General features: G+C 34.7%; 1 protein-coding gene across 1 annotated transcript; it reads left to right on the top strand.

The window, feature by feature from the left end:
• The first annotated feature begins 2713 nt into the window (after positions 1-2713).
• On the top strand, positions 2714-12287 carry LOC149420650 (membrane-bound alkaline phosphatase-like). Its single transcript, XM_089636862.1, has 8 exons — positions 2714-2848; positions 6082-6377; positions 8770-8962; positions 10069-10241; positions 10402-10735; positions 10905-11219; positions 11358-11537; positions 12096-12287. Exons 1-8 carry the CDS (start codon positions 2782-2784, stop codon positions 12146-12148), a joined length of 1611 nt encoding a protein of 536 aa, XP_089492988.1. The 5' UTR covers positions 2714-2781; the 3' UTR covers positions 12149-12287.
• Positions 12288-12354: the final 67 nt, after the last annotated feature.

Here is a 12354-nt window from a genome sequence, read left to right as displayed (position 1 = left end):
TAAAGTAGGTAAACAAATGATTTAATGAATCCATAATTCTTTTTTCGAAATGCGTATTTCTGTTGTTCCAATGCTTGCATGAATTATTAGAGTGACCATGCGCGTGGATTCACTTAACTAGGTTCAGTGGATATACTTTATGGCCCCGTTCATATTAAATTAAAAAATAACTTTGTAATACAGTGTAATATTTAAATTACCCAGTCATTTAAGAAAATAAGCTATTGTTACATCTAAAAAATTAGTAAGAAGATGATTTTTTGCCATTTCTAGTAACGTTTAGATTCAGATTTCATTTTTCGTCAGGGCGATACTGAGAGTATCTACACCCTCTTGGATGCTGTAATCATAGTCTAGGCAATTTATAACTGCCACTTTTAGAGTATTTCCAGCATAGAGGATTGAACCCTCGACGCTGAGAAGCCGACACTTTGGACCAATCAAACAAACAACCAACGCTTATTTGGCAACTTGTTCAATTTAACACGGGTTATCTTAGGATCATAAAATTAGATAAACGAGCGAATTATGGCGGTCGTTTAAAGTGCATATTTAAAGACCAAATGAAATTTAAGTACATGACATCAATCAAATCTAACATTAATTTGTCAATTTATCAGATAAAGATAAATAATAAATAAATCATTGACGATAAACTTGTTACTATTCAGAAAACGCGAACAACTTATTGTTATATTTATTGCATTTTTTTATTTTATTATTTTGTTGTGGCGCATTTAACTTACGGGTATATCGGCTATTTGTGTTTTGCGGTGGTTTTAATTAATAAAATCGATAGCAACCACTATGGATTGGAATTTGATTTTTTAGTGAAATTTTGACAACCGAATGAAAAGATAAACGGATGTATGTGTGATCTACACATACTTGAAATAATGATGATGTCACCAGTTTACGTAATACCTTTATACTTCTAAAACTCAGTCAGGTAAATGACTTTTATTTTCGGTTCAAGAAAGAGTATCGATCTTTGAAAGGGTATGTTTAATTTCAACAGAAAGGGAGCAAAAAAATAGCTTTATTCGGACACCTATTTATATCTTCAGCATATTGAATATTATGCCCTTGTTGATAAAGGTATCTGAGTTAAAAAAAAATCGCTTGTAGTGTTTAAAAAAGTGGTGACCTAAGAAGGCGGTACTCTTTATTTTTTTACACTTGATTTTTAAAAGCCCCTTTTTTTCCTTTTTAGTAAGGCTTGATCTAGAAAGAGTTGTGATAAATTTTTGAGAACTTCTTTAAACTGGGTATTTTTGTGATAATGTGTGTAGTGATGCCGAGTACATTTCTAGACTAGAAATTTACTACTCGTTGAGACTTGTTAGCTCATATCATTTCTTTTTCGGCTTGGTTGCAATGTGTGATAATTCAAAGTAATGCAGAACGTGTTATTGATAAACTCGTAGGTAGTTTACGAGTTTACTCATTTACGAGGTCTGTAAACCAGCAAGAATTCGTAGTAAACATCTAATCTTAATCTCAAACAATCTTTCCAACATGAATTCCATTGATACTGTTATTGGTGTAACTCAAGTGACCAGCTCAGGGAGAGTGGCCAACCGAAGCCAGAGTCAAGTTAGCCTCTCAGAACTGAACAGGGTTCGCAGATACTGAACATAGTATCAACTGCCCACCCTGTAAAAATCTCAAGTGCGCCCACTGTTGAATTTGGCTGCTACTCTGGTCTGGAGCCCCTAAATACTAAAACAAAAACCTTGATTGATTGTATGCAGCAACAGGCGGTCCGTTTAATAGATTCCCCTCTCTTAAAAAACGGGATTGCAATCCTTAGAGCACAGGTGTCAGGAAGGTAAATTGTCCTCGTTTTACAGGTATTACATTGGAAGATGCTTCGAAGAACTAATGTCATTGATGGTGCATAGTCAGCTCAACATAATATATAATGTACACGGTTGAATGGTCGCTTCTACGACTCGTTCTTGAGTTCAACAACTCGACTGTGGAACGATTTGCCGGCCTCTGTGTTTCCTCCGTCCTACAACATGGGTCTCATCAAGACCCATGTTAACTCCTTCCTCTCGTGGCCTTCTGTGTGTGGTTAGTGAAAAAAAACATGCAAATATTTTTAAAATTTTTATATATATTCTCCAGATTACCTACATTGTAATATAAATATACATGTTAACAACTCACTTTTTTTTCTACACATTAATACTCTGTTCAAACAGATTATTCTCTGTTAACTATAGCGTTCTATACCTTAATGGAATTTATTTTATATTAACTACTGACTATTATAATATACACCTCATAATTCGACTTATGACAGGTCTTATACAAGCCTAGTATTAGTTCAACTATTGTTACAATAGTATATATTTCTTTTGAACTATGCATTGTCTTACCGCACTCAAATTAATAACTGCATCACTTGCAATAGTGTTTTTATCGACATATTAATTATTCTGTAATTTATTGCTATTACTATCCTGTGTACCACTGTACGCTTACAATTCGATTATCACTGTATTGTAAAAGCCATTTTATGGCGTAAAAAAAATAAAATAACAATAAACCTATAAGGTATATAATCAAAATGGATTTATTACAAAATTCAAGTTTCAGTAAATAAAAATAAAAAGGGTTATGGTTGCCGACCAGTGTTCTTTACAGTTGTTCGTTAAGATTAAATAATTAAATTGTACGTGTAACGGTTAATCCGGATATTAACATATTGACGGGTCGTCCATATAAGAAGGATAATGTGGCCAATCACCGAGGAGTTTCCATTGCAACACCATGGAGCGAGTACTTCTGTTTAGTGTTTTACTCATATTTGTTACTGCCAGTGGAATCCCTTACGAAGGTAATTTTGTTTTCTTGAACTACTAGAAAAAAACAAGTTTTATGTTGCAAATCATTTAATTATGTTGAAAATGGGTCTTAGTGAAGGAACAATGAACCAAGTTAGAATAAACTAAAAAAAATATTTTATAAATAACTGACGGGTGAATCTAAATCACTTTTAGAGTCGATTTTGTAGAGTAACTTATTTTGTTTTGAGCTTTCGTTTTCCAGTAAATCGAATACTATGTTGGAATTTTATGGGTAAAATTTTAAAGAAATCGGTCGCCAGGGGTACATCCGCTGTTGGAAGCGTAGGCCCACTCGAAAAGTTTTTTTAATCCTTTAGTTTTTTTTAAGTATATCGAAATGCTTGATGTAGATAACTAGTTTCCCGCTTAAAACTAATATCCATCGATAAGTAAATTTGGTCAATAATATTGTCATGCAATAATTAATCTGCTCACCCAAATTTAAATTAGAATATCTCTAATTCCATTGTTATTGCCAATAAAAACCTAAATATTTTTCTTCCAACTTATTAACAAAATGTACCTATCAAAATCAAGCTTATTGTAAAATGTATCAGCTGTGAAAATAAAATATCTGTAAACTAGGATATCTCGTCACAGGTGAGACAGGCACAGTAAAACACCGTGTAACTTACTCATAATAAAATTCAAGCAAGTTTTTTTTAGACTGGCGCCACTTTGTTACAATCCTCAAAATCACGGTCATTTTCGCATTTTACGTTTAGTTGCTAACTTTACGTTTTTTTGGATGACATTTGCGATGTCATTGACCTGGCGTATTTTGAATTGCTTCTAAAGTTCAATTGTCAATTGGATTATGCGTTCCATAGTTGCTTTGGTAATAATTAGATTTAAAATATTCCCCTGATAGTGATTCAAATGAGTATTACTACTTTTTTAATATTTTCACTGCGCGACCGATTGATATTTGTCAAATCGAAAGGATTGTTAACAAAGTCCGGGATCTCCGTCTTAATACGATCGTAATACGTCCCTAATCCTGGGGATCGGGCGGTTTTAAAAAATATCAGCCACGAATACTGCCATATTACGGCCGGTATACGCAGTACGCATTATTTTTTCACTAACCTCACACAAGAGGCCCTCAAGAAAATAATCCTTAGAACATGGAGGATCTTTTTTAAGGAACGGAAAGAGAGGAAGTTGGGAAAGTAAAATGTATGAGGATTGGGTAGGAATCTATGGATCAGTGTGTTTAGTCTAGTTTATCCCTCCCACTACGGCGTAAGGCGATGGCCAAGCCAGCCTCTCCCGATCTGGCACGCCACGCAGCTGATGGGCAGGCGCATCCTGAACACACCTCACTCGATGAATCCGGCACCCCTGCTAACACCAAGCGTAGCAAAACACTAGGGGTGACCTATGGAAGAGGTGTTGGTTATCCAATAAATGGTTCCCCCGGCGACGGTACCCAAACCCGCTCCCAAAATTTTAAATTGTATGCGACTGATTATTATTCAATTTTTCCATTAACCCGTAGTATTATGAAATTATGAGTAATACGGTCAATGAATATGTGTGCTGCAAGCCCTATACAAAACGCCCAGTTTCTTAGAAGCCAGATAAAGCATTGTCGCATTCTGTCATGATACTTATTAGGAAAATAATACGTGTTCTTTATATATTCTAAATGACTGATTCAGAATATGTAATTTTAACAGGATAATTTTTCTTCGTCAGATTAATATAAATACGTCTCAGCGTGTCGTATTTATTGTTATTGAACTTACCTTTAGTTTATCAAAACTTCATGGCTTATTTCTTGAGATAATCTGTGTTTACTTAATCAATGATTAATTTCAATAATCCTGTGTTGTTCCAACACAAAATAAGTTTATTTTTTAATATCTTAATTTTATTAGAGTAAATCCACATATCTAAATTCAAGCTTCAAGATTTGTGATTTATTTGTAGAACTGTACTGTATATTTAGAAATAACAACAACAAAGTACGCATTTTAAAAGTTTCGAACCAAAACCAGGTTTAAAACGTAGTTTTTTTTAACGACGAGATTATATTTAAAAAAAAACGTGTTTTATATTATGTTTGTCCTTGCTTGTCCCCCAAAGCGTGCAATCTATAATTATAAGTAATGACTCTTTATCTATCAACAAAACTGTTCAATTAAATGTGGGTGTGTTTTGTTAAAAACAGTGTTATTTGTAAGAAGTCAACATTAAATCACCACGTTTTGTTGATACACGATTGATATGAAAACTAATTAAGCAATAAAAAATAATGATAACTCAATGCAGATTCTCAGAGTTAAAGGGTAGAACATAATACATAGGTTAGAGGTTGGATATGATTTGAGATTTAACGGGCAAAATAATTTCTTTAGCCAAAAGTTCGGACAGACAGTGTTGATGTGTCATTTAATAGATTTAATTAGATTAGAAAATTGAATTCAATTACCCATGTTCCATGATGATAACACTGTAACGAAGTCCGAAATGTTGGATAAAAATAAATCACGACAAAATTTGTGATAACGTAATAATATATTTGTATTTCACTCTGGTTTGGTTATATCTAAATAATAATATATCTCTTCTTTCAGAGCTTAAGTACTCCTCTATAATAATGATAATAATCAGTAATCCCTGAGTCGTAAGTTTGGTGAAGCCATGTATTATGGTTTGAGATATGTAGAGGTCAGCAAAGAGTGCAAGGCTAAAGGGACGCTTGGATGATTTTGGACTTGTAGAGTGAATGGACCAAAAAAGAGTGTAAGGAGAATAACTGACGCGAATATGAATGATAGAAGCAGCCGGGGACACCCGAGAAAGACTAAGCACGATCAAATGAACGAAATTGTTGAGTCAGGCCACGTTAAAAGTCATAATAACAGAAGAATATGTAGAGACAATGTATGAATTTGAATGATGCAAGGAGTGTGTGCCAAGACCGAGTTGTTTGGCGGTCCTTCGTCTGCCTACCCCTGCGGAACCGACGTGATGGTTAGTTGGTTAGTTACAATAAGTAATCACTTTTCTTATTTTTTCTTCCATATTAATAAACAATTAGATTTTTCACTGGGGTGAAACTGAAAGTATTAACCACTTTTGAAGGTGAAATAAAACAAATGAATCAAATAAAATATTCACACACACTCCGTAATACGAACCCGCGATTTCCGGATCCAATCGCAATGATTCAATTACAAAGGTCGCGATTGTACCTACATACTTTTCATTACAGATGATGATGATCACGTGATGCATCCTGAACTACCAGCAGCAACAATGAGATTTGCCAAAGACTCCGACGAGCTAACCGCTGCCTACTGGCAGAAGCTGGGCAAGGAGCGAGTCAAGTTGTTGGTGAGCCAGACACCGAACCTGAACAAGGCCAAGAACATCATCCTATTCCTGGGAGACGGAATGTCCATCCCAACCCTCGCTGCTTCCAGGATATACAAAGGTCAGCTGGAAGGTAAACGAGGAGAGGAATCGCAGCTGAGTTTTGAAGAATTTCCAGTCACTGGACTGTCCAAGGTAAGAAAATAACATCTATATATTTAATATCCTTTTACCTTTACTTTTGTGATTTCCCTTACATAATGATATTTATCATTTTTTTTCAATGCGTTGCTCAGAGACTTGAAATGGTTTGGGGTTAAGTGTTGAGGTACTAATACCTCTTCCTTCGTTCATCACTTACGTCTTATTTTACCACAAATAAGTATTTGATTCACTTCTTCCTCGGGCATCCCCGACTTTTTCTACCATTCACTTCATGTAGTATCGTGAAATCCACATTGTTACTGTTGAAAACTACATTATGTCGGCGTTAATCTCCTCCTTATCTCATTCTAGTGCAGAGAAAAAGCGCATTCTAAACAATCCTGGCACTAATACGAACGAACATTGAAATTCTCATTATCAGTCATTTGATGACTGATATAGGAACACGTACGGGACAAACAAAGAAACAAAACTGGGTTTTGTTATATGTAATTCGAAATCTTTTACGAATACGGCAGTCATAAAAATGCTTTATTTTATTTTTTGTATTTCTTTGGCATTCACTATGTAACAATTTCTAGACATTTTTTGTTTTTAATGAAATAAAAACTCATTAAAAACAAAAAATGCTTTATTTTACTCTGGTTCGCAGCATTCTTGAGAGTGGGTCGATAATATGGGGACCCGAAGATGCCCTTTACTCAAATGATGTAGAAAAGGTGCAAAAAAAGTTTATGCGATACCTCTACATGCGAGAGTTCGGATATAACCCTTTATTGTATCCCTCTGATTTTCTTGCCGGAATGCTGGGGATAGAACGTCTAGACGTTAGGAGAAATATTGCAATGGTGTTAGTGGCGCACAAGCTGCTAAATGGGCACATTTGCAATCCAGATATTCTGGAACGAATTTATTTTTATGTCCCTGATAATTTCATCAGAGCTAGACAGCACAGATTATTTATTTTTCCAAGGGGCAGGACCAACCTACCAATGATCATGCCTTTGGGGAGAATAACTACTTTGTTAAATCACATTTCTTCTGTGATTGACATTTTCAATTTGAACCAAAGAGAATTTAAGACGGCAATAAGCATACTATTTAACAAATCTGGTTAATCAGATAGTATTGATGTATTTACCCATGCAAATAAATGTATGTACTGACTTCTTATAAACTGTTATTTGTGAAATGTAAATGAATATACTGTTTTTCACAATAAATCAATAAAATAAAATAAAATAAAATAAAGATTTTTGAATATTATTTTTAACTATTTCTTAATGAATTACGTGTGTAGGTACCTACTTATTTCAGATTTTGATATAATGCAGTATTCCGCTGCTTGCAAATCTTTAAAAAAACAGCACATGATTTCAACTTAAACATTCAACGGAGAAAAATATTTAAGTCGGGGTTTAAGTGAACATGCACAAAATAGGTTTTTTGGGTGTTAGTTTGGATAATTTTAATAATTTGTGCGTATTTACTAACCTTCAAAATTAACTTTGATTGAAAAAATGGAACTTAAATGCATCTTTTACCATCTCCCACGACATAAATAGTTATTTCTTTTAGTAATTAAGTTGAAACCAAGTGCTATTTATATACTATTTTCGTATTAAGCTTGCAACGGAATTCGACAAGTTTATCAAATAATGTAAGGTATATTTGCGGCGTGTTCCAAAGTAAAAGATACTGTCAGTATTGTCCTGGTGTAAGACCACCATTCAGAATTGAAACGTTCGTTGTGGCCCCAAACACCAAATGTTGGTGCTGTAGTCTCACTGGCTCCTCCAGGCGGTTGGGAAACTTGTGCGGTTTTTGCAAAAAGGGCATTAAATCGCTTGTGAAGAGATTAGTGTATTCAAGCATTCCTATCAAATGATTAGCCCTTTTGGCGCTGTCGCCTAGTATCCTTTGATGATATTATGATTATTATTATTTGCATTTACAAACCCCAGCTGAATTAAAATTAAAAAATATATATCCTCAGCGCAAAGCAATACTTGCGCATTTATAAAAAGGCAAAACGTTTGTACCGTCGACCACAAATGACCTCATACATTCCTTTGATCCTTTGCCGCAAACGTGTGTGGCCCGGATTCCGTCAAAAAAGCCGATCTTTTGATGGGAGGGACCGAATACCCTATTAAGCCTGTGACAGACCAAGCTAAAAGCGAGCTGTATTTTCGTGAGTTGGCCTATTTCAGCGCATCGCTCGCCATAGGTTCACATTGGTGGTGTATGGCGAGACATGTGCTGAAATAGACCAAGCTATGATGTGTAATGTGTCACCTACTTTATGGTCACAATAATTTAGGTCATTCATGTTGCCCTTTTGTCTGCTTAATTATTTATTTGATAGTTGGGAGCGGCGTAGGTGCGTTTGATGCATTTTGATGATTTTTAATTTTTCTAGACCTACTGTGTGAATTCCCAAGTGGCGGATTCAGCCTGCTCCGCCACTGCTTACCTCGGCGGGGTCAAGGCGAACATCGGGACCATCGGGGTCACTGCTCAGGTGGCGCTGAACGACTGCCAGAAGATGCAGGATAACAGCACACACGTGCATTCCATCGCAAAGCTGTTCACTGATAACGGAAAAAGTGCTGGTGTGTCTTTTTTCCATTTCATATTGAATTATTTCTCATACAGCTGAAACAAACAAAAAACATAATGAAATAAGTTCGTCTATGGGAAAGAGTCTATTGAAAGAGATTGACATCATAAACTCTAAGCATCAGAGCGTACAAGCCACGAGAATATAGCGCGCTTATAGCGTGGTGTGTAACAGGCTTAAAGGTTTATTAAACTTTTTATTAGTTATATTTTAAAATTTATTGTGATACTAGCGCAGACCCATGAAAAATCACGGGCTATTATAATTGTAGGATTTGTGATGCTGAAAGCATTTAAATAAATATATTTGGCTTTCAAAAACAATCATTGTCACTTTTAGATACAATCAGAAATTTAATTTTAAAATGAACCCCGTTGAATAATTAACATGTGCGTCAAAATTTAAGCGAAAGAAATACACATTTTTAAAAAATAGTTCTGGTGCATACTTTATCGTTTGTCTGAATTGTAACCAAGATCAGTTACAATTTGAATAATGACACCTAAATTTCAAGAAAATTTAAGTTATTTAAAAAAATTAGTATGTGTATTTTTTTTTAGTTTACATTCCTGGATCTGTACATTCCTGCTCGTTGTTAGGCAGATAATATTGTATTATTTAAATTATATGAAAAAAAAGTTGCGCATGGAGAAGGTCAACTAAAAAATTACTGTACAACTATAGGGTTTGCAAAATTATTTTTGAACTGTCCTACCAGATAACTATCAAAAGTATCTTCAACTATAATTTTATTTATATAAATAGTCCCTCAGACCAACTCCAACAGTCTTTCGACGGCTGAAACATTGAAATAATATATATAACTTTTTTTATTGATAAAATTTATGTGGGTATTATTGTAAACATGTACATAAATTTATATTACATTGAAAGGGTTAAGAGCTGGACTACAATATTTTCGTTAATTTCGATTGCAAATAACCTTTCCTTTTACATCATTTCGTTCGGTCTATTGCTTTCGGAGCAACGTGCGTATTTTGTAGTATGCATAGTTTTTTAAATTAAGTTGTCAGTCAATCAAATCCTTAAAATAGTTTAAAAATACTGATTTATTGATTATTTATATTAATATTTAAGGAATTGTGACGACGACCCGCATCACTCACGCGTCACCATCTGGAGCATTTGCCCATACTGCAAACCGTAATTGGGAAAGTGATGCAAACATAAAGGCAGCTGGACATGACCCACTTCTCTGTCCGGACATTGCCCATCAACTCATCCATGGCGATCCTGGGAAACACTTCAAGGTTTTGGACTTTAAACAAATAGATTAATAATTTAGGTTTTCACACCACACACTAATCAATTGATTCTAGACAAAAACAGATGAGTTGTATACCAACAATTAGTTTTATAACTAATTCTGACTAAACAGGTTATTTACATATACCCCGCTATTTTTTTCAGGTAATTCTTGGAGGGGGTAGAAGAGAACTAATTTCTAACACGACCATTGACGAAGAAGGGAAAAGAGGTAATAGACAGGACCAGAGAAATCTTATCAAAGAGTGGGAAGCCCAAAAAGCAGACCTGAAAAGACCCTATGAGTACGTCTGGAACAGGGAACAGCTTCGCACCATTAGTAGTGACACAGAGTATTTACTGGGTGTGTTTGAATCAGATCATTGCAAATACCACCTTGAAGTCAAAGATGATATGGAACCGACTTTTGAAGAGATGGTGGAATCAGCCATCAATGTTCTTTCTAAGGATAAGAATGGATTTTTCCTATTTGCTGAAGGTGAGTCAAAAGCTTTAGTAAAAGATTTCAAGAAGCTCTTAATGTTTTAAACCGAAAGATTACTTTCACAAATATTAACCATTGATTTTGGCGCCACCGCAAATAATTAGCTTGTCCTAACACACATTTGTAATTAATTATTATAACTTTTTTTTGCTTTCTGTTAAAGGTGGTCGTATTGATCACGCTCACCACTCCACACATGCCAGAATGGCTCTAGACGAAACTGTAGAGTTCTCAAAGGGAATTGAAAGAGCAGTCTCAATGGTCGACCTTGAGGAAACCCTCATAGTGGTAACTTCAGACCACGCGCACACCATGTCTATGAGTGGTTACCCAATCAGAGGAAACCCAATTAACGGAGCAGTCGACCGAATGTTTGCAATAGATGGGCTGAAGTATTTGACGCTAAGCTACGCTAATGGGAAAGGATACAGAAAGGAAGTGAATGGAAAAAGGGTGGATGTTACTCAAGAAAATATGGGTAAGAGAATGTTCTAAAAGTTTGTTTTTTTTCAACAGAGAAATAATTATCGTTCTAAAAATCTAAACTGTTTTCAAATGAGAATATATCATCCCTTTCAATTGTTATGATTGTAATACAATAAAATTTTGTTTGCAGATAACACCAGATTCAGAAACCCTGCTTTGGTGCCACTGGATTCTGAAACACACGGTGGTGATGATGTAGCAGTTTTTGCCTATGGTCCATGGCAGCATCTCTTCACTGGAGTATATGAACAGTCCTCGATCCCACACATGATGACCTACGCATCGTGTCTTGATAAGACTCTTACCCCGTGTTGGTTTTTATGATATTTGTGTGGAGTGTTTGTTATGCATTTAATATAAATTATGTGTTCGCTTTTCATTAATTTGAGTTGTCGATGAGCTATGGATTTTCACAAATTTCAGGGTAATCTGTTCACATCTGCATCTGAAAATTCTGGAACTGATTTTATGTATCATCTTACATATATCATCTATTTAATCATTGTCTTCTTTACTTTCACGATCATTTAAAAACCAAAAAAGTTGAAACCAAATGTTGAGATTAGCGAGCGAGTTACGCTTTATTGTAAGGTCGATTGGTTTGGAATGAGCATGTTTTCCAGAACCAGAAAATAACGTCTAATAATTTATGCACTTTCGTGAAGAAGGTCTGATTGTTTACTAGGAGATTTCTTTTTCGCAACTCTTTTACTGCTTTGTAAAATAAATGCATTCATCTCTGGACCAGGGGATTAGTTTCTAAGCTGGTGAACCTCATTCCGCTCATGCTTTCTCATTTTATTATTATATATTCTATTTTATTCAGTCATAATTTTAAAATAATACTTTTTGTAATTTTCTATTTCAGGTAAAACTTTCTGGCAAAATAACCCCATACTAAATGGTTTTTCCTCTCATTAATGACGGTGGTGACTTTATACGCCATGACCTGCCATGACGTATCACATACATAACATAAGCTATTTAGTAAACTTTTAACATTATTTATAATTTTTTCAATGTATCTTTTTACTAACCACTATAATACGAGAATAATTTACTGTACATAAAATAAATTAAATATATTGTATAGTAGGAAATAAATAATATAATTTATTGGTATGATT

The sequence above is a fragment of the Hesperophylax consimilis genome, chromosome 10 (assembly GCF_061612785.1).
Source record: "Hesperophylax consimilis isolate HC1 chromosome 10, BYU_Hcon_1.0, whole genome shotgun sequence".
Classification (NCBI taxonomy): Eukaryota; Metazoa; Arthropoda; class Insecta; order Trichoptera; family Limnephilidae; genus Hesperophylax; species Hesperophylax consimilis.
This window is presented reverse-complemented; position numbering and strand designations above follow the sequence as displayed.

What these genes read in the sequence shown, in the direction of transcription:
- LOC149420650 (XM_089636862.1), top strand. Translation starts at nt 2,782, where the DNA reads ATGGAGCGAGTACTTCTGTTTAGTGTTTTACTCATATTTGTTACTGCC. An exon ending in CAGTCACTGGACTGTCCAAG is followed by an intron (nt 6,378 to 8,769) that starts GTAAGAAAATAA and finishes TAATTTTTCTAG; the next exon opens with ACCTACTGTGTGAATTCCCA. An exon ending in ATCCTGGGAAACACTTCAAG is followed by an intron (nt 10,242 to 10,401) that starts GTTTTGGACTTT and finishes TATTTTTTTCAG; the next exon opens with GTAATTCTTGGAGGGGGTAG.